Source organism: Pan troglodytes, chromosome 6 (genome assembly GCF_028858775.2).
Source record: "Pan troglodytes isolate AG18354 chromosome 6, NHGRI_mPanTro3-v2.0_pri, whole genome shotgun sequence".
Classification (NCBI taxonomy): domain Eukaryota; kingdom Metazoa; phylum Chordata; class Mammalia; order Primates; family Hominidae; genus Pan; species Pan troglodytes.
The window spans coordinates 143,237,858-143,265,022 of NC_072404.2; the positions used below are offsets into that span (position 1 = coordinate 143,237,858).

General features: G+C 37.9%; 1 protein-coding gene across 1 annotated transcript in view; it reads left to right on the top strand.

Moving 5' to 3' along the window:
• SND1 (staphylococcal nuclease and tudor domain containing 1) overlaps positions 1–27,165 on the top strand; it is a 437,045-nt gene that overhangs the window by 168,086 nt on the left and 241,794 nt on the right. The window contains exon 12 of the mRNA XM_527879.8: positions 24,823–24,923. Within this exon, the coding sequence (XP_527879.3) occupies positions 24,823–24,923 (101 nt within the window). The remainder of the gene's footprint in view (positions 1–24,822; positions 24,924–27,165) is intronic.

The following is a 27,165-nucleotide window of genomic DNA, read 5'->3' on the forward strand; positions in this document are numbered from 1 at the left end:
CCCCACCTTGTAGGATGGGCTGGAGGTAGAAAAATTCAGGAGTCTGGAGTCCTGGCCTGAAGTGCATCTAGTCTTTGTTCACCTCACCCCCTTTCTATTTTGGCCCTTAGTTAACCCCTCTCTAAAAACAGAAGGAACCAGCAGGCCACCTCTGAAGATCATTTCATAAACCCGTTTGAAGATTTGTTGCCCTGTTTTGCATTGATTGGACTACTTTTAGGGTTCCAAAAGTTTAATCTTTTTGTCATCAAAGATTGTTTTATTTTAAATATCAGTGAATTTGATGAATACTGATGTGATGGCTATGTGTCACACACAAACCCCTGAGTCCTGTGGCCACTGGGTGATTCTTTGAACTTACTGTGAACACTGATTGTTAAAGGCCTGTTTGCTGAGAATGCTATAATGTAAATCTCTACTATTTCTGTGCAGTGACTTTAATTATCTTAATCACCCATTATGCCCGCCTTCTCCCAACCCCTACAAGCTAGGAGACTGAATTCATTCTTTCTCCACCTCTGCTTATGTTACCAGGTTAGGGTCAAAGCAGATCTTTTTATCTGAAATGTTTAAGTGGTTAGGCTGGGGTTACAATTCAGTTAGTTACTGGGGAAAGGAATTGTTTCCTCTTTTTCTAAGATGTGTGGTTCCCAATGGTTTTCTCTTATTTGAGGGCTGGTGGTGGTTTCCTTCTGTCATTTGTCAGTTCACTACATTTTGAAATAATGGCTTTAGGAATCCAGTGCCATCAGAATGATTGACTTCTTGACATTAGCCAGGTGCTTTTTCACATTTTTCCCTAGTTTCTCCTATTGCCAGTGGTGGAGTTTGCTTGCTGTCGGCAGTCTGGAAGCAAAGCAGCATGTAGTTTGAACTCCACAGCATGGGAGAGTTTTTGAAGATCAAAGACAAAGATGAGTCATGTTGCTGTTCTTCGGTATTTCTGCTTTGGTGTAGTTAATCACGGCTTTCCAAGGGGCAAATGGTAATAAGATCACTAAGTCTAGATAGATTTATGATGTCTCACCATTCAGAGAGTGAAAGTAGAATTGATAGTCTTTTTTACGTCACAGACACAAACTTCCCCTTCCTTTCTTTCTCTCTAACCTCATTTTCTTTTGTCCCTCTCTATCCTTCCTTTTCCCCCCTTTCCTTCTGCCTTCCATTTTCCTTCCTCCTCCTCAAAGTTTCTTAGACCTCCAACATGAAATTGTCAAAATGCTAAGCTTGTAGTAGCACTCACTTTCCAATGTATATGCTCCATCTGCCTTTATGTCTGACTTGGCTGTTGTAGTGGATCCCTGGGACCTTTCTGGCCTTAGCAAGGAAAAAGTGATTTGCTAAATGCCATTTTTTCTTGTTTCTGTTCTTCTTCCAGCAGCATGAAGCTTGGTTGAGTACTAGAGTTGACAGAGCATTAGCTTTTCTCTGAGCCAGGTCTGCTTAAGTTTTTGCTTGATGGCTCCAGTTTATTGTTGGCCTTGGATCCTCCCGAATGAACACTCAGAATGTTCTCAGCGAGATGATATTGTGTAGTACATTTAGAACTCTCTGCCTTCTTTAACTGTCATTTTCCATTGTTTTTGGAAAAGAGAAAACATGGACAAGGAAAATGTTGTGCCAGTCATTCCTCTTAGTCCAGGTTTCCCTTCCTGAGGAATTCTAGTTGATGGGCCAGTGTATGTGTGTCCTTGCTGGGTGCTCTAATGATGCAGTAGCCTGATGCTGCCCCAGGCACAAGTAGCATGCGGGGTGCTTGGCCATTGTTTCAGTTAGCAAAAAAATACCTGTTTGGATAACACTGACCTGCTTCAGAGTATGTTGTTTTCCTTGGATGACCCAGCTTTCTGTAATTCACATTTGGATTGGATTGTTTTTTCCTGGACTCCATGTCATCATCTCTGCTCTCCAACTGTTGTCTCCAGGTTGATGGGTACCAGTACAGGATTGATTTCTCTGTGTCCTTGTTTTTTTCTGTTTCTTTCAGGGATTGCTTTTTACATTGGGATGATTTCTGTGGTCAGGCAAAGGTACTTTTCCTTACAGGATTTTTTTAAATTTAGTTTTTAAACTGCCAGGAAGATATAATTTTAAAAAAATTTTTGTTTTATGTAACATAACTTGTTCTTTACATTTTAAAAATAGATGTAGAAAGGATGTGTTTAAAAAAATAGCTGCGTAGAAAGCACATATATGGATAAAGCAGTGATTTTAAAAAATTTTTCTTCTAAAGATTTTAAAAGTCAAATCAAGAAAGTAAATGAATTTGGTTGTTTTATTGCCGAAACAGACATTTTGACGTCATTTGGCAGGAAAGCCATTATGGAAACAGGTTATTTTTTGACAAGCTATTATATAAAATGGGCAGACATTTGAATTATTTAACATCCCTTTTATCTTTTAGACATTTTTATTTATGGGGAAATCAATATCATTTTAAGGTTTTTCTCTTATGTATTCATTTTTTATTTTAATTATTATTTTGAGTAGATAATGCATTTAATTGGTTTAAAATTCAAATGCCAATAAAGGGTATAAGTTGGAGACCTTTCTTTTGCCCTAGTCCTTCACAGGTTCATTTTACCACCCAAGAAGCAATTAGTATTACGATTTCCTTGTAAGTCCTTTCAGGGTTATTTTAGGCCTACCCGGGAAGATATGTTTGTGGGTAGATATTCTCCCTTTTTACACATATACTAGCATCATAAATAACTTTAAATTTCATACATACCACCAAAAATAGTGTCTTTGCATTTGTGTTTCAATTCTATGTGCTTACAAGTAGTAAAGGATTATCATATTTGATCTGTACAACTTAGAGAAAGCTTGCAACTTTCCCATAAAATTTTAGTCTAGTTTTCTCTATGGCCATAATTTTCCTACTTGAAAATGCAACTGTGAATTCTGCTAATACTGGTGATATTGTTCATTCTATCTTTGTTTATGATACTGCATTTTTTTTGCTGTTTTGTTTTAAATAACATTTACTGCTCATTTTTTCAATCATAAAAGCAGCACTTGTTTATTCTAAAAATGTTTTTTGAGAGAAAGAGAAGATAAAGGGAAAAAACCCCTACCATCCAGGGTAGCATCTGTTAATACTTGAGTGTGTATTACTCTAATCCTTTTTTTAAATGCACTTGTGTTTGCATAATTTTCAACTTAGCTAGTAATTATATGTTACTTACTGTTTTGTAACCTGCAATATGATGGTTTCTCCATGTCATTAAATAGTCTTCTACATGAGGTACTTTATCATTTAATATCATTGAATGTTTAATCAATATCCTGTTGTTGGCTATTTGTAGTGGTTTAGTGTATGGACTTTGAAACCAAATAGACATGAGTTTGAATCTCTGGGGTAGCATTCAGTCCTGTCATGACCATTAAATGAGGTAATATATGTTAAGCATTTAGTGCAGTGCTTGGGCACATTGTAAGAGCGTAATCGATAACAGCAAACTACTGAGTCAGGGTTTAGGAAAATTAAGAACAGAGAGCAGTACACAATATGACAAATAAAATGAACTAGTTCTGGGTCCTGATAAGGCTGAGTGAGAGAGAGAAGGGGATGAGCAAAGTGAGCAGTGTGGTTGGGGGAGATACAGAGTGAGTTCTTAAGAGGAAGAAGGCAGCCAGCCTTATTTCCCTTAAACCCCCACACCTCCTAGTTGCTTTCAAAACCAATCCAGCAGGATTACAGTCTATTGCGTGTCCCTCTTTAGGAAGTCTTTTTCACTCCCAGGTGCTTGGTTCCCCTGACTAGGATGTTATGAGTCTGGGAGGAAGTGGGAATGGCCTTGGGAAGGGGGAGCTGGGAGAGAACTCAACATCTTATTTCCTTCTTTTCTGAGTTTCTTGACACATTTTTCACAACCAGGTAAGGTTCCCATGGGAATTGGCGGGACATCTCAGGGGGACTTAATTTACTGTGACCCAAAAGAAACTAAAGAAAGGGCAAAATATGCACCCTACCAGCAGGTTTTTTAAAATCCAAGTTTCTCTGAAAGTCTCGGACTTACTAAAGCTCAAAATTAAAGATTCTCAATACCCTGAATTTACCTGTCTAACCATAAGTTTGTTTGATCATCAGTTAGGAACAAATGTTGGATGCCTTGCCTCTCTCAACATTTTCGAGCTCTGCAAATGAACGCTCAATTAATTAATCCAGCATTACAAACTGTTCTTTTTTTTTTCTATTCACTTTGACATATTTGCTTTTAAAAGTCAGACTTAATTGAGGAGGTATTGGCGAATTCAGATATTGATCAAATTTAGATAATATTATAAAGTGAGTTTATTTCTAATCCCATAGGTAGCATATTTTGTTTAAAGTGACCTTGATATTTAAAGTGAAAGAGAGATTTGTTGTAATTTATGTTATAGAGTGATGCATTTTATTTACTCATATCATAGTCAACACTTAAGCAATGAAGGATTTGCGCTGGTATTAAATATTGAGTATGACGACAACAAAATGAAGCAGAAATGCTGCTTTATTAAAAAATGTAGGCAAACTTTTTAAAAAAGTAAATAACTACTTTTGTAAATGCAGTGCTATATTTTTATACTATCCTTTTCCCATGGTGGTATCTTTAAGTTTCCACTGATTTTAAATAATACCCCTTTCAAAATTAAGTGCATATTGACTGCACTAGGTGATAGAAAAAAATCTGATTTTATATACATCCACAGCAATAGTGTTATTTGTCATCTCAGAAAACTTATCTACCAGTTCTTTTAATTCTTCAAGGAAAGGCAGTTGGTGCTTTATTCTTGGGAAAGTATTGAGGTTTTATTTTGTTTTTATAAGCCATATTCCGTGATGTAGATGAAATCTGTTTTCTCTCCTTGTTCATTGGAGACATAACAAGTGTTCAAGGCCGCCTCTGTGGTTTTCCTTCTTGCTACCTGATTCTTGATAAGTTGTTTATTCTAAGGACTGAAGCAATTAGGTTTAGGATCCATTTCAGCTCTGTATAGCCTAGAATGAAAATTCTGATCTTTATCCATTTTCATTGTCCCAATTACTTTATCTTTTCTTCTCTTCCGTCACTTCAGCAAGAGTAGCAGTCCCAGTGCTAAAAAAAAAGATGGAGTATTCCTTTAATGTTTGCACATATGTGAGACTCCTCATGCATTCTTTTTTTTTTTCAGCTTGCTTTAAAAAATACTTGATGAGCAGTGGAATGTCATCATTTTTAGTCGTTCTAACCATTTTGCTGTTGTTTACCATCCTGTTTTCTTAGTTCCTGACCTTGGGAAGCTTTACAAACCTCTAATCTTCATCTTCTTTGTGACTAACCCCATTGTCTTCCACCTCTGATGGTGTATTTGCCAAATTTTTGGTCTGTTTTCTGGAATGTATGTACAACTATAATAGTTTTGTTACTTGAAAGGAAGTAGAAACATGTGGACACCGAATAAAAATTGGTGGGTTGATTACAAGCCTGTTGGAGAATTATATGTAGGGAATCTAATCTCCCTTATTGACAGTAATATATGTGTCACTGCTTTTTAGGAATGACAGTTACTAATGTTACCTTAAAACATATGTATTTTTTTTAATAAGAGACAGAGCCTTGCTCTGTCACCAAGGCTGGAGTGCAATGGCGCGATCTTGGCTCACTGCAATCTCCGCCTCCTGGGTTCAAGTGATTCTCCTGCCTTAGTCTCCTGAGTAGCTGGGACTACAGGCGCATGCCACCCCACCTGGCTAATTTTTGTATTTTTAGTAGAGATGGGGTTTCACCATGTTGGCCAGGATGGTCTCAATCTCCTGACCACATGATCCACCTGCCTTGGCCTCCCAAAGTGCTGGGGTGACAGGTGTGAGCCACTGCTCCTGGCCACCTTTTTTTTTTTGAAACTGAATTTTGTTCTTGTTGCCCAGGCTGAAGTGTAGTGGTATGATCTTGGTTCACTACAACCTCTGCCTCCCAGGTTCAAGCAATTCTTGTGCCTCAACCTCCCGAGTAGCTGGGATTAATAGTGTGTGCCACCATGCCCAGCTAATTTTTGTACTTTAGTAGAGACGGGATTTCGCCATGTTGGCCAGGCTGGTCTTGAACTCCCGACTTCAGGTGATCCGCCCACCCCGGCCTCCCAAAGTGTGGGATTACAGGCGTGAGCCACCGCGCCTGGCCAGAACATACCTGAACCATGAATATCTTCCATGTCTCTTCTGTATTTTTTTCTGATTATAAAAGCAATATATGTTTATTATGCTACGTTTGGCAAGTATAAAGGAAAAATAAAAGTAATCCAAATAACATTTTGGTGTATTTTCTTTCACTTATACATTTATATTCTAATCTGTCTGTGTGTCCTTTTTTAAAATGGACAATGGAGGCCGGGCGTGGTGGCTCATGCCTGTAATCCCAGCACTTTGGGAAGCCGAGGCGGTGGATCACCTGAGGTCAGGAGTTTGAGACCACCTGGCCAACATGGCGAAACCCCCATCTCTACTAAAAATACAAAAATTAGTTGGGCATGGTGGCAGGTGCCCATAATCCCAGCTACTTGGGAGGCTGAGGCAGGTGAATTACTTGAAGCTAGGAGGTGGAGGTTGCAGTGAGCCAAGATTGCGCCACCACACTCCAGCCTGGGCCACAAGAGTGAAACTCAGTCTCAAAAATAAAATAAAGTTGACAGTGGATTCTGAACATCTCCTCACATCCTTAAATAAACTTTTATGTATTGATTTTAATGGCTTTATGTTATTTTATTCCATGAGTATATAATTTATTTAACTGGTGTATGTTCATCTTATTTTTTTTTGAACTATGGTGATGTGGTTTTATTTTGTTTTAATAAACAAGCCATACTGTATATTGGTATCAACTAGATTCACTAAGCCCTACAAAATTATAGTCATCTAGATTTGAGAGGATGTAAAGGTTAGAAGAGTTAAAGACAAAAATCTTCTATGTCTATTTATTGACAGTGTTGAGCACTTTCTTACATAGGATTTGGTCATTTAAGAAGCTTGATAGCTTTTTCCCATCCTTTTATGTCCTTGTATTTTATCTCATTGAAAAAGTCAACGTTTTTTGTTTCCTGGGATTTTACTTCTCTCATATTAAACCTTAAGTTCATTCCCTTTTTTATCTTAAATACCATTTAGCCTAGGTACTAATGATTAATTTATGATTCCCTTATTTAAAAACAACATAGCAACAAATACTCCCTTTTAAAAATTTTTGACGTGCTTTTATATAGATCAGCAAGAGGTATAGCTGTAGGGTGGATAGTTTTGGAGAGAGCCAGAGTCATTAACAGAATTTGGAGGTCTCTGTATGTCAGTCTTCTTGTGGACCACCCTCTTAGCCATCTCCCTGTGTCATTCATTTCTTTTAAAGGGTAGCTTCTAAAATGACTCTAACTTGGAAGGCCCTTGGGCTGGCCTTTCCAGACTGAAGTTCAATCCAGGCATAAAATAGACTTTCTTTATTGAAATGATGTTGATACTATACCTTTTACTGTGGTTTCCTATCCTCGCACTTCAGATATTATTCTGATATTTAGGATCTTAGTTATAACTCTTTTAGTAACTAGATGTTTAAACTTGGGGAAGCCACATAACTTCTGAATCTGTTTTCTCTTACAGTGTATGAGTGCTCTAGGTGATAACTGTGGCCCTTTTCATTCTGATTTAAAGTAAAACTTTCATTTTAATTTATCCCTTAAAAGCTCACTTAACCAATTAAGAGTTGGAATTTAAAATGAAATCTTCCAATAATTAAATCGTTAAAAATTTAAATATTGATCATTTTTTAAAATTAATTTTTCCTATGCAGATACATTTTGTTTTTACTGTTTTATAACCTAGCCTAATTGCAAATTATATGACTTGGCAATTTATATTTCACATCTCTTTCAAAATACCCCTTTTCATAATTTGGGGGTAAATTGTTTAACTTCTGTGAATCATTAATAACTCTTGTATTGTCATTGTAGATGTTATTGATGTATCTTTCCACCGCTCCCCAGCCCTATTAACTATGGATTGTTTTTCTAGACTTTTTAGCCCAGACTTATCATTGGATATTACTTAATTTATTCTATTCTTATGTTTATCATGATGCATATTCACAGAAATTATAGCAGATGTCACTAATCAAATACTTATTAGATCTGATATGGCATTTCATTTTATAATCTTCTGTCAGTTTTAACCATTTATTATGCGGGTTTTATTAATAAGTATCATTTTATTCTCAACATGCCTATGCATCTTGGTTTGTCTTTTACAGAGAAAAATAAAGGAATAGTATATTATGCACCTATTTTTAATATTTCAGATGTAATTATACTAGATATAATTAACCTGAAATGTAGTTGTTCCTTAATACATTTATTTGCATTACTTTTCTGGGTGGTTTCTTTAATAACATATATAGTTAGCATTTTTCTTACTATTTTTCTAATGTAGCAAGTTTTTTTGTTTGTTTGTTTGTTTGAGGCAGTCTCGCTGTTGCCCAGCCTGGAGTGCAACGGCATGTTCTCGGCTCACTGAAGACTCTGCCTCCCAGGTTCAAGTGATTCTTCTGCCTCAGCCTCCCAAGTAGCTGGGATTACAGGCACCCACCACCATGCCCGGCTAATTTTGGTATTTTTAGTAGAGATGGGGTTTCACCACGTTGGCCAGGCTGGTCTCAAGCTCCTGACCTCAGGTGATCTGCCTGCCTCAGCCTCCCAAAGTGCTGGGATTACGGGTGTGAGCCACTGCGCCCAGCCGCAAATTTCATTTCTATTTCCTATACCTTCTGGTTGTTCTGATATATATATATCAGAATATATATACATATTCTTTCAGTGGTGGGGCTTTGGATCATTCCTTTACTTTTTTTTGAGATTGTTTGAACACCCTCATTTAGAGTGATTTCTGTGAAGATCTTGGACAGCGATTACAGTAAATTCCTGTCTGTAGTTGGAAACCTCATTTGAGGATTTTCTAGTGTTTGAAAGTTGGTACTTTTGTATAATCTTGGTTATTGTATCATGATGCTTCTTTTACTGCCTGGGCATTTTCTCTGGAACTGCTAGAAATTTTGGCTTTGTTCTTCTTTCTTGTAGAGTTGTCTAAAATTTTCTGGAAAATCTATAGTGTCAAAATATTATTAAATATCATCACTGCTTTCTTGGGCTGGTCTTTTGATAATCAGGATAATAAATTTATAGCTCAAAATGTTACCTCCAGAGCAAACACAATTCTTCTGTTCTTGAGGTATTGACTTATCTCCTGGGCTAAAAGACCCAGAGACTTTAATAGCCCAAGAATAAAAATTATTTCCATATTAAATCATGGAGCAGAGCTCCCTGGGTCATTTTTGTTTATTGCTTTACTACTGTCTTGTAGAAGAATGTATCATTAGTTTTCCACCTGACCTCTTAGAGGTAGGGGCGGAAGAGGAGTCAGCTTAGCTGATGTGAAGAGCATCACACAGGAAAGACCACAGGTGATGCATCAGGGAGAGATTTGTTGCTGTGTATACTAGCGATACATTCAAACAGGGTATGTATTATTAACTAAGATAGGAGAGTCCTTAAAACCCGAATTACAGTCTGGTTCGTTTGAATGAGTATGTGCCAGGAATCTTGGAAGCAAATGCAGCAGATGAGGGAAAAGCCTGTAGGGATCCTGCCCCCTGCCCCCTCCCCAACATAGTTTAGATCTGTGTCTTCTTTGCATCCTGAACAGTGGCTGTACTCTTCATCTGGAGCAAAGGACCTGCTGTGAGGCAGTTTCATTTCCTCTGAGGTGATTGGTAGGTTGGTTTATTGTTTGGACCATCCCTTGAGACACTGAAAGATTTCTTCCTCATTATGAGAGACTTTTAATTAAAAAAAAAATGGATTTGGTTGAGGTTCTCTGAAGTGGACAGATTAGGAGATTAAAAGACTCCTTTTATATGATTTGACTCTGATAGCTTAGTTTGTGTTTGTCAATGAAAACTCTTCTCCTTAGGCCACTGATTGCTCTCAACTGATTCTCAACACACTTTCTCTTATTATTAAAAATATTATTACAAGATTTTTTATTAAAGTGGTTCTCAGCATACTTTCTCTTATTATAGCTGCAGTCTCAAAAGTACACCGTAGTGGATAAACAAAGTATGGTATATCCTTACAATCAGTGCATTCTGTCCTAAAAAGGAATGAAGTCTGCTGTATACTTCAGCATAGATGAACCTGGAAAACTTGTCCCAAGTAAAAGAATTTAGACACAAAAGACTGCATATTATATGATTCCATTTATACAGAATTTTTATAGGGATCTATAGGTGGTTGATGGTTTCCAGGGGCTAGAGGTAGGGGAAGTTGGGAAAAAGAAGTGACTGCTTCATGGATATAGTTTCTTTTCAGTGAATTGGATAAGCATGATGTTGCACAGCATTGTGAATATACTAAAATCCACTGAACTGGTACACCTTAAAATGATTGAGATGGTGGATTTCATGTTACATAAATTTGATCTTAATTAAATAGTAAATCTGTATGTTAATGCTGTGGTTGCTGAATCAAGAAGGCCTTGGTGGCCGGGTGCGGTGGCTCATGCCTGTAATCCCAACACTCTGGGAGGCCGAGGTGGGTGGATCACATGAGGTCAGGAGTTAGAGACCAGCCTGACCAACATGATGAAACCCCATCTCTACTAAAAATACAAAAATTAGCTGGGCGTGGTGGTGGGCGCCTGTAGTCCCAGCTACTCAGGGGGCTGAGACAGGAGAATTGCTTGAACCCAGGAGGCAGAGGTTGCAGTGAGCTGAGTTTGTGCCAAGAAGGCCTTGGTGTTTCTTGGTGCTAATGCTGGTTGGCATTTTAGCCAATTGGTTAAGTGTTGGTGAGAGTGGGGAGAGGAAGTACCTTATAATTGCACCTTTGAAGATAAGCCCTTCTACAGTGCCAAGTATGTGTTCCTCTGGATTCTGTTCCATGTTTCCCTCACTTTTCTTCCCCTGGTAGGATTACATCATATTTATCATTGTTTATTTGCTTTTCTATTTGGACATCTTTCCATAGCAGAATATATCCTTCTCTTAATGATCCTCCTCATTAAGAGAAGTATATATGTATCCAATGACCTTTTAATTCATGGAAAGTGCTGTTGGATAATCATCTTCACATTCTCATTATCAATGGGAATATGAGGGGTTTGGTTAACCTGCTTGACTGATTCCAGTCTCTTGTGCATTCAATATCTTTTACCTAAACTCTACTGAAACTGTTCTTCTCTCCCTCTTTTCAGAAACTAGCTCCTAGTTTGCTGTCTAGGAGTAGATAACAAGCCCTATATTTATTTTGAGACTCTCTGGGATATATAGTTATAAATGTATGAGTTAGAGTTCTAGTAAAAGGGGCAAATTGGGAGGCAGTTACAGGAACCCTATTTTTCCATATTATATTCTCTTCATCAGATGATCTGCTGCTCAGAGAAAGGGCTCCATGAACACGAATTCTTGACTTCTGATAACACACCCTGTGCTTACCTCAGTATTAAAGTAAAAAACAAAACTCCATGGTTTTTATTGACTGTACTGTGTTGGTTAAGGGAGACAGAATGAATCCAGCTTGTTCTATTGGGAAGTCTGGGTTCGTTTTCTACTCTGCTGATGAGAAACAGGATCAGAGGGCACAAGGGGGATGGGGCACAACCCTTCACATATTACCAGCTGTCTTAGAACTGGCTGGCTAACCCACTGCAAAGTGTTGGGTCTTAGTGAATGGTCAGTAGGCAAAGCATTATTTTATATCCTTCTTCCACTCTTTTCCAGCTCTCTCTGAAGGGCTGCAGCTAGGTATAACAAACATCAACCAGTAGTATTAGATTGTCAGTGATCAGCATGCCAAAATGCAGTTCCTTGTTACGTGACAAGTAGAGAAAACATATGGCAGGCAGGTGGTGGTGGCAGGATCATTATCAGCTCAGAGTGAGATTGGCAGTTCATTTGCAGAGAGTGATGCCCACCTGCCATGGCAACAGTACACCACTGGGCACCCGGAAGCCCTCATGATCATGTCCTTCTAACAGTGTTTAGCCTGCCCTGCATAATCCTTACTGGTTGGCAGACATTACTGAGCAGTGACCATGGCCTCAGTGTGGGAACTATTGTGATGAAACAGATGCTCAAAGGTGAAGACCCTGCTTGTGAGGAGGCTACTTTTTTGTGTTTTTTGCTGTTTTTTTGTTTTTAAAGGCAGATGTTTTCTTTATATATTTACTTAGCTCACCGTATTGTTTCTCTTAAGACTTAATCAAATTTTTCCCCTTTCCAAATGTAATTTAAACATTTTAATCCCTGTGGAAATGTACAATGTGAAAAATTGGAAGTACCTTATAATTGCACCTTTGAAGGATAAGCCCTTCTACAGTGCCAAGTATGTTCCTCTGGATTCTGTTCCATGTTTCCCTCACTTTTGTTCCCCTAATAGGATTACATCATATTTACCATTGTTCATTTGCCTTTCTCTTTGGACATCTTTCCATAGCAGAATGTGTAGCTCCCACGTGTTCTCAGCAGCTACATCATATTTATTCAGTATTGGTAATATGTAGGTGAAAAAGATAGGCAAGGTTTCTGCCAACTTATAACTCATGAGATTTAAGATTACTGAAATCTCAACTTGTAATTATGCGTTTGTGTTAAACTACTATGAATGCAAAGGACACCACATTTGTACATACATCTTTGTTTCTGTAGATTGAATTCCTAGAAGTGGAACTGCTGGGTTAAAGGACATCCACATATTAAATGTTAGTAGAATTGCCAGCCTGACCTCCAATGATGTTATAATAATTTAGACTCCTGCCAACAGTGAAAAATACCACTTAGAGAAGCATGTGGAAATTGGAAGTTCATTGGACAAAAGCACAGACAACAGTGATTAAATTCAGCAACTAGAGAAGTAGATAAAGGTGGGAAAATGATGGTGAATCACTGAAAATTCTGTAGATCTGCACGTGATAGATCTCTAAGGCAGACAATTCTTCATAGAAAAATTCTGTCACAGCGCAGGACATCAAAATTTGTCAATTTTATAGGAAGTCAGTGAGCCATAGACTATTCTTATCTCCCTTCTACGACTGCCTCTGAGAAATGGTAAGAAAGGCATATTTGGGTTGACTTGTGGTAGACATGCAGCTTGTGCCTTAGAGCAAGGGTCCCCAAGCCCCGGACTGCAGACCGGTACTGGTCCCTGGCCTGTTAGGAAGCAGGCTGCACAGCAGGACATGAGCAGCAGGCCAGCCAACGTCACTGCCTGAGCTCTGCCTCCTGTCAGATCAGCAGCAGCATTAGATTCTCGTAGAAGTGCAAAGCCTAGTGTGAACTGCACGTGCGAGGGATCTAGGTCTCATGCTCTTTATGAGAATCTAATGCTTGATGATCTGAAGGTGGGACAGTTTCATCCCGAAATCATCCTCCCCACCATCCATGTAAAAATTGTCTTCTACAAAATCGGTCCCTGGTGCCAAAAAGGTTGGGGACCACTTTCTTAGAGTGTTGACTCTTTTCAGAATGTAAGAAAATAGCCAAGTGTATTTTATATCCTGAGAAAGGTGGCCTAAAAGGTAGACTATTTTATCTTATATGACAACCGGAGACTTCTGTGTCTTTATTTAGGGGTTATTGAACATGACTTCTAATTATGGTTTTGGGAAACCATCCGTATATTTTCTTGGGAATGTGATTGAACTGTCTTTTTTTTTTTTTTTTTTTTTTTAATGAGATGGAGTCTTGCTCTGTCACCCAGGCTGGAGTGCAGTGGCGCGATGTTGGCTCGCCGCAACCTCTGCCTCCAAGGTTCAAGTGATTCTCATGTCTCAGCCTCCCGAGTGCTGGGACTAAAGGCACACACCACCATGCCTGGCTAATTTTTGTATTTTTGGTAGAGACTGGGTTTCACCATGTTGGTCAGGCTGGTCTCGAACTCTTGACCTCAAATGATCCACCCACCTTGGCCTGCCAAAATACTGGGATTACAGGCATGAGCCACCACACCCAGCCTGAACTGTCTTATTGAGGTAACCAGTAGATTCAGGAGTTAGGTGGGTTTGGGTTCAGAGTTGCCTCGCTCCTGCCGCTGTTATTTACTAATGTGTGGGCAGAACAGCCTGGCCGGGGGGGGAGGGGGGGGGGAGAGAGAAAGGCAGATACATAAAATAAAATTTACCTTCTTATTCAATTTTAAGTGTACAATTCAGTGACATTAAGCACATTCATTCTCATTGTTGTGCAACCATCACTGTCCATCCCCAGAACTTTTTCTTTCCTCTTGCACAATCGAAACTCTATACCCATTAAATAAATCTCTCCATCCCCTGTCAACCATGTTCCTATTTTTGGTCTAAGAATTTGACTACTCTAGGTACCTTATTTAAATGGAATCACACAGTATTCTTTTTTGTAAGTAAGTTTGTTTCTTTTTTTTTTGTGACTGACTTCTTTCACTTATAATGTCCTCAAGATAATGAGAATTTCATTCCTTTTTAAAGCTGAATAACATTCTATTGTATGTATCTACCATATTTTGTTTATCTACTTATCCAACAATGGGTATGTCAGTTGCTTCCACCTTTGGCTGTTGTAAATAAATTCTTCTGTGAGCCTGGGTATTGAGATATCTCTTTAAGATCCTGCTTCCAATTCCACTGATGTATACCTAGAAGTGGAATTGGTGGATCATATGGTAATTCTATTTTTAATTTTTTTGGAAAGCTAAGCAATATTTTTGCATCATATTTCTGATAATTTAGGAGTGGAAACTGGAACACTGTGGAACTGAGAAATGGTTTGATCTAGACTTATCCTCCACTGGTAACTGTCCAGTTTGTGAATGTGTGTAATTGTAGGCCAAGGAGTTGGTTGTGTGCCTGTTCACTGTTTTCCAAAACAATGACTGTAAATCAAGAGACCTGAATTTGAAGGGAGACGCAGATACAATGCAGGATGGTCTTTGATCGGTGTCTGTGACTTTAGTTGTCATTGTTCTATGCACGCCGTGCCTTTGATCATGGAACCTTGCTTCATTTAGTAGGCCTCTACTTTGTGAAATAGAGGGATGGTGTGGTATGTTTACAGGAAGAAAGGCTGATATTGATACCTGATTTTCTTGGAATGTTTACTTAGCCACAAAACTGACAATTTATGTACACAAGTGCTGTATCCTTGTGTTATTTAGTCATTGGCGTGTATTCCTAAAGAATTATTGTGTTTTTTCTTCGTGATTTTCCTTTGACATCATTATATACATCCTTGAGGTCAGCTCACCATTCTAACTTTGGCCTTTATTTAATTTACCTAAACATATATTTTCCTTGTCTGAGTGACTTCTTGATGCCAGCTCATGGGCATGCTGGAGAAATGGGAGTGCTCTGAATTGTAGTCAATGCAGGATGGCTTTTGTGTTCTGGTTTTGCTCACCCAAGCAATACCTACTCCCCAGGGAAATAGGAGTTTATTGGAACTCTTGGCAGGGTGAATACTTTAGTCCCCACTTTTATTGATTAGATTTCCCTGGTATTTTGGTGGGTGCAGGCATTCAAAATCTTTATAGACAGAGCAAATGTAATGTAACCTTTTGTTTTTATCCATTTCTTAATAATATCCCCTTTCCCCCCACTAATTATTCTTAGAAGCCATTAAGCAAGTCTCCTTTCTTCATATTCTTGTTCCTCTCATCATAGTTTCATTACTGCTGTTGTTTTAAAGATTGGGTGACATTGGGTGTATTTGACATAAAGGCAGAAGTATCTCCATGTAAAATTTGTGCTGCTTGTGTGGCTGGAACTCCTCCAGGGAGAGTTCTGGAAAAAGTGATTTAATTTCTCCTGACTGCTGGTGACCTTGGAAATTTTGGCCATAGATGACTGTGATTGACGCTTGTATAATGGAGAAAAAAGACCCACCCTCAACTTTCATCCTTTAGAGGAAGGCAATGGGAGTTGGCAGCTCTGGTGAGGAATAAGAAGGGACATATAGGCTACACAAGGGACAGTTTCCAGTAGTGCCTCTGAAACCTTTTGACATTCCTCCTTAGGGACAAGCAGGTTGTATTAAAAGTAGGTATTGGTGTGAGTTATGCCTGTGATAAAATAATGAGTAAGATAATGGAGCATTAGCACAAACACACATTATACTTTTTAAGTATGTTTGTAGGATTATAAATCCTGGAGAATCGAGATTTAATGAAACTGCTGGAAGCTGGGATCACTATTTTCAAATAGTGATCTCTGTGTCTTTCTCTAAGGTACCCCTCAGATTTATTTAAAATATTGTCATTTGTCAAAATTTGATGTTTATATGTGCCTATTATTTACTTCCGTATAGAAACTGCTTGGTCAGTATATTTTCAGATCATTTTATTATGTTTGTTTTCAGGTTGTTATCACTACTTCTAGAAATCTTTGCCATTTTCTGATGGCCCCTTACCTAAAATGTTTTAATGTTTTGTGGATCTCGAGTTTGTGTATGCTCCTAATTAAATATTTACCGAAGTGAAGGTTTATCAGGGAGCAGTGATGTCCACTTAAATGAATGCGTGATGTCAGATAGAGACTCTTAACATCTCCATGGACGCCATATTCAGCTGTATTTTACCTTTCCCCTCAAAACAGATAAAAGCATCTGCCCATCCCGGGGACAGAGGAGTGGTTGGGATAGGAGACTCATTTTGTCAAAGATGTATCAAATAAGAACACTTTCTAACTGTGTTTATAAAGGTTTATAGGCATTATAGATTAAAATTCCATTGATGAAAATGAAATGTACTCAAAATAGTTTTGGGGTTTGGGGGTAGGATGGTGATTTTAGATGGGAGAGAGCAGCATAAATACATGTGAAGAAACAACCAGCCTAAGCACCTAATTACAATGATTTGGAAGGGGGTGTTACAGAATACATCTGGGCTGGATTGGAGAGTTAGGAAGGGAGCATTGGTTTATGTCTCCTAATCTTTGTAGCATAGATGAGACAACAAAATGTATAATTTTTTCTGAACGTATTTATAAAGGTTGTTGCAGAGCTCAAAGATGTCCTGATGGAAGAGGTAAATTTCAGCATTTTATAATTATAAAAATGTATAAAAATAAGTAGGTTACATCTACCAGTTATTTGTTTTCTTTTTAATAATATCAGCAATTAACAGAAGCCTTAATTATTAACTACAAAAACAGTTATTTCTTAACCTGAGTTTCTGGCCACAGCCACCATCTACCCACCATCCATCCATTAGAATAAACTTCAAACACTAAGGTAAAGAATTCTAGAATCATGCTGACAAATCAGGAATTAATAAAATTCAGCTATTGAATTGGTAGAAGGAACTGAAAAATACCTTCACCAAACTACTGAATAGAATATATTTTACATATATAGTACAGACTAAGGGATTTTTCCCTCAGTGTATAAATTTATCCTCACACCTGAAATTCTTTTTCTGAACTAAAAATGTATGTGGCTTATCTTTGTAATCTAGTCAGATAATAGATTTGAAAAAGAAAATGAAGGCTAAATATTTTATTTTTGATACCAGGGTTTTTATATCATATTTTTTTCATATTTGGTTTAAGAATGTTTACAAAGATTCATAAAACATACGTTCACAGGGAAAAATACAGAGAGAAATCAGAACCACAGAGAAGATAGAGGAATGAGGCTAAGACTTGTGCCTTCACTGATACTCTAGGAATGCCCACTGAGTTTTAAGCATTGCAGTGTGGCTGGTCCAAATTGAGATGTTTGTAAAGTACACACCAGATAGTAAAGATTTAATACAAAAAAAGATCTCAATACTTTTATAATATTTGTTATATATTGACACGATGTTTTAGAAATTTTGCATTAAATAAAAAATCATATTAAAATTAATTTCACTTGTTTCTTTTTAATGTTTCAACATTGCTACTAGGAAAATGTGAACATACACATGTGGGTCTCATTTGTCCCTTATTATATTTCCATTACACAGTACTTGCCTAGAAGGAGGTAAGTTTAACATCCTCTCTTGAGAGATGAGCAGTTCCACAACGGCTAATGTCTGAATTAGCTTGGAGGTAAGCTCAGAGCATGCCCAGAGGCAGGACCAACAGGCTCCTTAGCAATTTGTTTTGAAGCTCTTCCTGTACCTCGATGAATGGGTGATTGATGTGTGTTTTAAAATGTTTAAAAATATGTATCACTTTTATAAGTTTAGAATGATAATATACTTTTAACAGAGAAAAATTATTAAAACTACATTATGTAAATATTAAGGAGCACTTTGTATGGAAGATCCTGTTGTTATAAATAAATTTTCAGTGCTGCAAGAGAAATAGCACTCAAACATAAATTTAATTTTCTCAGCAAGGCAATTTTTACTTCTATAGAAGGGTGCGACTCCTGGATGGAGTAATGGTGAGAGCACACTTCAACAAGGGAGGGGAACGGGCAGGTAGCCCCTACTGCTATGTTGTTCCCCTGTTGGCTAGGGTTGGACCGCACAGTCTAAGCTAATTCCGATTGGCTATTTTAAAGAGAGCAGGGGTACGAGCCTGAGTGGCGGAATGAGTAGTTTGGTGGGAAGGGCTTACGGAACAGGTGACTCAGGATGATTCAGTTCAGAGCAGGTGACCAGGAGTAACTCAGGATGGAGCAGGTGACCAGGGGTGACTCAAAGGACGGAGCAGGTGACCAGGGGAACAGATGTGAACTACTGATTAGAACTGGTGGAAAAGGTTGTTTACTGAAACTAGGGACAAGGAGAATGAGGAAGTTAAACTTTAAAATGCAGAATAAGGAACGGGAGCTGAACATACTGATGCACTGGTTCTTTGGAGAGGATCTCAGAACTCATCGTACTTAACAATTTACAGGCTAAAAACCTTTGAAGAGAAATTTATTATATCCTACACTGTTAAGCCCAAAGCAAATGGAAACTTGGTTACTATTTGATGTTCACTGTCTTCCTAATTTAGTAAGGCAAGAAGTATCCTGCCCCAAATATCCCTAGTTAACCTAGTTATTTGAGATGGTTCACAACACTGTGCTTCAATTGTCTTTGGTAAATAAAATATCCAATAACTGGTAGCTGCAAAATTAATGTTAAATATCTAAATAAATACTAAATAGTGTATCATTCTTTAAAATAATCCTTACTTAGCTCTAAGTTGGGATGAATATGTATGAAGTACTACATATTTTTGTTTGCTGTGGCTCTTTAAAGAGAAAAGTGTATTTAATTTAGTCTTTCTGCCTGATGATTTCCAAAGTCTAATGATTTAAATCAACATGTATCTGATTTATGCATGTATGTATTTGTGTATGTGTTTATCTCATGGATACTTATTTAGCATTTAACTCTGTGCCAGACACTGCCCTAAGAAAATTAGTACATGTTTATCTAAAAATAACTGGCACTTAGATAGAACGTACAATGATTCAAGCACTGTTCTAAATGATACATATGTATCTTCCTACAGCAGTGAGATACGCACAGTAAATGTGTTAAACATAAGCAGAGAAGTTAGGTCGCTTATCTAGGTTCACACAGCTCCTTTCTAGAATTGCTGGGAACCAGTCACTGCAGCCGGCTGTTCTGAAGTGTCCGTGTTCTTATCGAGCCTATGTGAAACATTCCATTTTACTTACTTTTGTTTCTAGGCAGCATCCGTGGGACTCAGGCCAGATGGTGTCGTCTTTTCAGTATTAGGGGTGTGTAGAGGCTTTCCATAAAGTCTGGAAATTCTGTCATGAGAGGGGTAATAAAGGGGTTATTTTGAGAGACAAGGTGTTTATTTAGCTCTTTGTGAATTTATGAGTGGCTATGTGGAGTAGTGGGTGGGATTATGTGGCGATTATGCCCCAAAGCCTTACGTAACAGCTCTAGTTATATTAAAACTAAGCTCAGGCTACAACCTGGAAATGTGGCTCTGCAGTTGTTTTCCTTCCTACCTCCTCTAACCTTTTATGCTTAGGTAGTTCACTTTTTGGCGTTTTGTTATCATCAGCATCAGTCTGTGAAGTTCTTTGGTGGTTTGATACTGTTCTAGTCATACATTGTATGAAGAATATCCAGAGAGCCTGAGAATTCTGTTGTGTGGCCCATAGCTGTTCTATTCTAAACTATTCCAGACTTTACAAGCAATTAATATATAAATTTAGTTTGAAGTTACCATCTTAGTTCCTCTGAAGGGTCCCTGAAATTGCTTTCAAGGAAAATTCTATAATCTAATAGACCAAGGTTGCCTGCTACCCTCTTACCTTTGAGAACCTCTTTGAGGAATAAACAATGTGAGAAAGTATGTATGTTTCATATTTGGCTTGCTTCATCTTTCATGGTTGTTTGCGCTAGAGCTTTATCACAGTTTTAAAATATTGCTCCTCCCCCAGTTCCTCCTCCCTATCCTCCACGGTTTAAATAAATATATTTTTACTATATAAAACAGCAGAATGATCAACAGCTTGACAAAATGGTCCTCAGGATGCCCTGCCTTCCCACTTCAAAGGTATCCTTCATAATGTTATGTCTGAAAAGATTATTGATTATATATTTACTCATGCAACAAACATTTACTGCATAGTCTCCTGCCTTACAGGCCCATGCCAGCTCTTTGAGTGAATAAGACATGGTCTCCCCACTCTTGGAGCTTACAGTTGGTGTGTTCCAATACAATGTAGTAAATGTAAGGTAGGAAATACAAAGATTTAAGAAAACAGTATATAGTACCCCACGTCTGACTAAATTATCTTTTAGAATTCTAGAGTGAAATGATGCTCTGATGTTCTAATCTAGTGCTCTCGTTTTTAAGGTCAAGGGAAACTGAGACCCAAAGATGTTACGTGCCTCGTTTGTAAGGGAGCTTCAAGTAGCACCAAGCAAGAGCCCAGGGCTCTTTGTGGTCACTCATTGCTATAAACAGGGATCAGGGTCTGAGTCAGTTATATAGCCCTTGGTCATGTATTCGTAAAATACTTGCATACAAAATATTTCAGGAATATCTTAAAAAGGAGAACCCATCTGTATTAATCAGTTTCTTCTCTCATGCCGTTTTATACATACTTACCCACAAACATAAAATTCAGGTTATCATTTATTTAGACAAAGATGTTGCTAAGATTTACAGTGGTTTTAATTGAAGCTGTTAAAACCATGGTTCTTTTTCAACTGATTGACAGGTCAGTGTTGAATATCTTGAGATGAAAAATTCCAGGGTAGAGAAAGAGATCTCAGAATCCACAGGGGAGGGACACAAATGCTAATTACACATTGACTTTAATTCCTGATTTGTCATAGCTGCCTGCAGGTGTATATCTTGGCTGTGGGCTATTCTCAGGGCCTCATTTGTATTTCAGATTTTCTTTAATAATGTTGCATCCACAAATAACTGTTTAATCTCTGACTTATTTACAGTTCTTATTCTCTCGATATGGGAAACAATTAATTGGCAGATGAATGTAGTTGTTTCTTTTGGTTATTGAAGATTAAAATTTTTTTGTCTTCCCACTGATTTCCCTGGAAGACAGTTTTGGAACATCACCTCACTTTGGCCTTCTGGCCTGAGAGATACACAGGTGTTCACTTTTGTTTGTTATTCCTCCTATTATTACTCCCACACATGTGGCATGGTGAATTAGCCCTCTTGATGAATTAGCTCTCTCTCTGGGTTGAGAGCTAATGTTCCTCTGTGCTAAACAGCTGCTGTCCCACCCCTGTCTGCCTACTGAGAAGGAGGTTTGGCATTGGGAGGCGCAAGGTAACCTTGAGATTAACTTAGTTTTTTTTTTAAGCAGTGCTGATTTTTTCCCTAGGTAGTAGAATTGAGGGATTGAGCTTGTTAGATGGATTGGGTGAAAGCACAAAAGATACATGGTCCTCTTTCCTCATTTCCACATATTTATTAACTTCCCAGCGAATGCCCCCAAATTGGACCATACCCTGTGGCCTTGTCCTATTTAAAATGGGCCCTGAGATACTTTACATGGTGTAGCCACCTTCACTGTCTACCTTCTGTACACTCGTGATTTTTTGCCATGACTCCAGCTATCTTGTTGTTTTCCTCACCTGCTTCTATAAGCTAGTTGTGAGGCCTTGTCTGAGGAGAGTTCCAGGGTGTATTAGCATCAAGACCACTTCTTCCCTTCCCTGGTTCTGAGTTACTCAGGCCTGTCTGTGTGCAGCCCTCTCATTCCTTGCCCTTTTTTTGGCCTGTATTAACTCTGGCCAGCAGCATGCAGGGAAAGTATTAAAAACCTTTTTGTTGGAGGACACTAGTTGTTCAATCCCCCTGTCTGAACACATTTCTCACATTTTTACTCATTTCCTGAGTTTTATAGTAGTTGTTAAGACCTTGCAATAATTTAAAGCTAGGTATCTAATTTTAGGAGTCATCTTTATATTTTCTTACTTTCTGTGTTGTTGTGCTATGACCATACTTCTCATAAGAATGATTTACCTTAACCTCAGCCCTTAATTGGCTTGGGCTCTGATATGGCTCCATTCTGCTGCTTCTAAAGCATGATTCAATGTAGTGTTCAAGTGGGTGATCTGACAGTTGGAATTTTGAGGCATCTATCCTTTTCCAGATTTCCATGTTCATTTTCAAGATGAGTTTTTGAAGAGAAGACAGTTTGAAAGGATTTTAATGGTGCTCACTAGCAGTGTGGCTGAACTCCATGCTTCTGCAATATGCTGTCTTTAAGCTGATCAGTGAGAGCCGAAGATGTATTTAGAAAAGGGATTCCAGACTGTGGAGATGGCTTCCGTCTCCTTGATCCCCATGCACCTCTTCAGTGTGGGTTTGTAAACCTTGGTTTTGACCCAAACCAAGCCTACACCTTCATTCTGTAAAGACATGCCCTATATGTTTGCTACAGGATACTATGTTTATCTTCAAAGTTTTCATAATAAAAAAGCATTGTTTAGTGTGTCCATATCCATTTATTTAGTGTATTCTAGGGTTAAACCATTTTTGCATTTTGTGCTTCTAACTTCCTGTCTGCAAAATTAATTCAAAATCTAAGGATTCATCTAGTCCATTCTATCTCCCCCACCTCCACACTGCTTAACTCTCAAGTATGTTGGTGTTGGGCTTAATTAGCTGTATCTTTTTGATTTACATACTGTGAAACCAATTCCAAGCATCTTTGTAATTGTTATCTTGTTTGTTCTTCTATTTATTTATTTATTTATTTATTTATTTATATTTTTTATTTTTCAGAGAGATGGGGGTCTTGCTTTGTTTCCCAGACTGGTCTTGAACTCCTGGCCTCGAGCAATTCTTCTACCTGGGCCTTCCAAAGTGCTGCAGTTATAGGAGCAAGCTATTGTGCCCACCTTGTTTGTTGTTCTTAATAACTCTTAATCTGGTCCTTAGGAAGCTGTGACAGACAGATTATATGGAGTTTTTCTATGGAGGCAGTTCATATTTTTAAATACAGGTTTTCAAAGTAGTCTGACCCAGAAGAGGTTAAAGCACTGCTTTATCATAATGTCTAGGAGTCCAACAGGAATGTTGCAAACCTCTTCTCTGTAAAGTAAAATTGCTGTGGGGACCTATGTGTTTAGTTGTTTGATTTACATCTTTGGTTATCAGCTTTTTTCTTTCTTTTTAAAATGGACTTTTTTTTTTAGAGCAGTTTTAGATTAACAGGAGAATTGAGCAGAAGTTACAGAGATTTCCCATATACCTTCTGCCCCCTACACACAATCTTCCACACCAGAGTGGTATATTTATTACAATTGTTGAACCTACCTTAACATATCATTATCACACAAAGTCCATAGGGTTTGTGCTTGGTGTTATATCATCTGTGGGCTTTGATGTATGTATAGTGGCATGTATTCACCACTATAGTGTCGTACAGAATAGTTTCATTGCGCTAAAAATTCCCTATTCTCTGCCTATAACTCCTGGCAAAATTCCTTCTCTCCTTCTAACTCCTGGCAACCACTGATATTTTTATTGTCTCTGTAGTTTAACCTTTTCTAGAATGTCATATAGTTGGAATCATACAGTACACCTTTTAAAGTGTCTGCTTTCACTTAGTAATATATGTCTAAGCTTCCTCCATGTCTTTTCATGGCTTGATAGCTCATTTCTTTTTATCACTGAATAATATTCTGTCATCTGGATATACCACAATTTATCCATTCACCTACTGAAGGATATATGGGTTCCTTCCACATTTTGACAGTTATGAACAAAGCCACTGTTAATATCCATGGGCAGGTTTTGTGTAAGTATGTTTTCAACTCCTCAAGTAAATTTCAAGGAGCTGTATTCCTGGATCAAATGGTAAGAGTACATGTTCAGTTCTATAAGAAATGACTAAACTATCTTCCAAAGTGGCTGTATCATTTTGCATTCCTACCATCAATGAATTAGAGTTCCTATTGCTCCACATCCTTGCCTGCCTTTGGTGTTGTCAGTGTTCTGAATTTTGACTATGCTACAATGAGCAGTGGTATCTCGTTGTTTACGTTGGCAATTTTCTAATCACATGTAATGTAGAACATCTTTTCCTGTTCTTATTTGCCACCTGTATGTATTCTTTAGTAAGCTGTTTGGATCTTTTGCATTTTAAAATCAGGTTGTTTTATTATTGTTGAGTTTTAAGAGTTTTTTGTATATTTTAGATAAATGTTCTTTATTAGTTATGTCTTTTGCAAACATTTTCTCCCAGTCTGTTGCTCAGCTATTTCTTTTAATTGGTTTTAAAAATCTTAGATTCAGAAAACCAAACTGGAGTGAGCTGATCTTTCACAGTTGAGCAGGCACATGTGGCTGCTAGTGAGCTATGTTGCAGACTCTCAACCCTAATTCCCTTGATTCTTTGTTTCCAGGTCAATGTGACGGTGGACTACATTAGACCAGCCAGCCCAGCCACAGAGACAGTGCCTGCCTTTTCAGAGCGTACCTGTGCCACTGTCACCATTGGAGGAATGTGAGTGTTCTGGCTGGCAGGGACTCAGCTGTCATCTCAAGTAGCTAAGAGTTCTTTGCTCATTTGAATCTTTCCTTCCTTTCACTCTGCTTTGCTTTCTCCTGCTCTTAACTCAGTGGTTTATAATTATGTGCCTGTGTAGCACTTTATATTTGTAAGTACTTTATAATCACTCATTAGCTAATCGTATACTTTCATTATTGTAGTTATTTAAGATTTATTGGGCTCTGTGTGCCTGGCACTATGAAGTACACATCATTACTATTAATAAGGCCATTTATTGAGTATCAAGCAGGCCCTAGATACTGTCTAAAATGGTCTCTGCATATTGGTTTAGGAAGTCTAGGTATAGAATAGCAGGTAACAAGGAGGGAAGAAGAGGAGAGGTTAATTGGACATTTTCTTGTATGTAATCAGTAGACGATGAGGTCATCCTATTCTGCTGTACTGGCTGTAACCTGGTTAGATTCCAAGATCTGTTGGCAGCCAGGCTGAGGAAGAGTCTTTCAGGGGAGATATCTGATAGGGGAAGGAGGAAGCCTGCTGGGCCCTGCTTCCCCAATAAATATTACAACAGTCAGCCAGTCCCCAATAGCAATTCTTACTTTGCATAAAATATACCAGTATGGTAATTGTCTCCTTTTCCGTTTAACAATCTTATATGCTAGTTGTTACCAAATTGTTATTTTTCATTTCTTTTAAGGGGGCATATTGATGGGGAAGAAAATAATAGGTTTGTCATCAAAACAAGGATTGTGTTACTGAAAGTACAGTGAAGCCACTTAGGAGAAGTACCTCCAAGCTATTGCAGGCCTCTGAAAGGAATAAGCATTTTGTAGCTGCTTGGCTTCATGAAAGTCTCCTAACAGGAGCCTCTTTCACCTCATTCGTGCTTTCACATTTGGAAATGACTATTTTTAGCCACTGCTACCGATCCTATATTTATTAATGTTGTTAATGTTCACACAACAATTGGAGGTTTCATCTTTGCCAGGAGGCGCTCAGTATAGGCATTTGATGTTTACCTTCACGCCATCACAGGTTTTGTTAGAAGCAGGTTCTTGACAAATCAAGTAATATTTTTGAACTGGGAAAAACTAGGACATATTTTGGTCATTATTCTCTCTGTATAAATTACAATAGTTATTTGTTACCAATTTGTTACCACTTCTTAGGAGTCAGTTGTATGCTTCCCTATTGTAGAGACCTGGAATCTTAGTATTCTATCTAAATATTTTTACTGCCACAGAAAGCCATCTCCATAGATACTGCTGCTTTTAAGTACTGGTGAAAACAACTTCACTGTTGTACAAAACCACGTGTCTTTATTTTTGGCAGGTGGCCTCCACCAGTATTTAACATTCTATTAGAATGGATTATCTCCTTTAGTTACCACTGAAGAATATTTAAAAAATAAGTTTACACTGCTTAAAATGAGATATTCAGGGAGTATTTTATAGCAATCTTTTTATTTTTAAGATAATTTGAGACAGATAATTTAAAATACTTTACAGGGCAGAGTGTTGTGGCCATGCTTTGTGCCTTAAAACCTTGAGATCTCCACTGTGTTTATTTTGGCTTTGACAGAGATTACTCTTTCAGCCTTCCTCTCTGCAAATGTGGGGTAGCTGTCTGTTCTAGTCTGGGTTTCTATTACATTCTTGAGTCCTTGTAAGAAGGTGTCAATTCTGTTGGCTGTTTAACAACACAGGTTGGTTGGTCTTAATTGACAACCTACAATATCTATACTCCAGGTTTGTGCCAGAGATAATGAACTTGAATTTTCTGCTTCCCAGTTCTTGTAATTGGATTGTATGAAATATTCTTTTTTGTGTGATTTACCAAAGTAAATTTTTTTTTTTTAGAAGTTTAGAAGCATGTACAAGTTTAGAAGAATTTTACAAGTACTCTTCTAGATACTTAAATTGTCTCCTTGAATTAGACCAGCCTGGCAGGTACCTGGAAAGCATTATGAGTTTCTTCATAGGGTTTTTCATCCTGAACTATAGTTTGTGGTTAAATGGGTAGGCTGCAAACAGGAGAAATGTAAGGAATTTACTGATACTGAAACCATCCTTCATTAGACTGTTGTGTCCCTAAAGATAGGGAGTTTTGTGTCTTATTCCCTGTTGTAGCCCTAGTATCTAGCATATGGTAGGAAATCAATGAATTTGTTGAGTGATTCGTTAACTTTATTGCAAACTCTTCCTTTATGAAGCATAACTTGGATGTTAGTAGCATC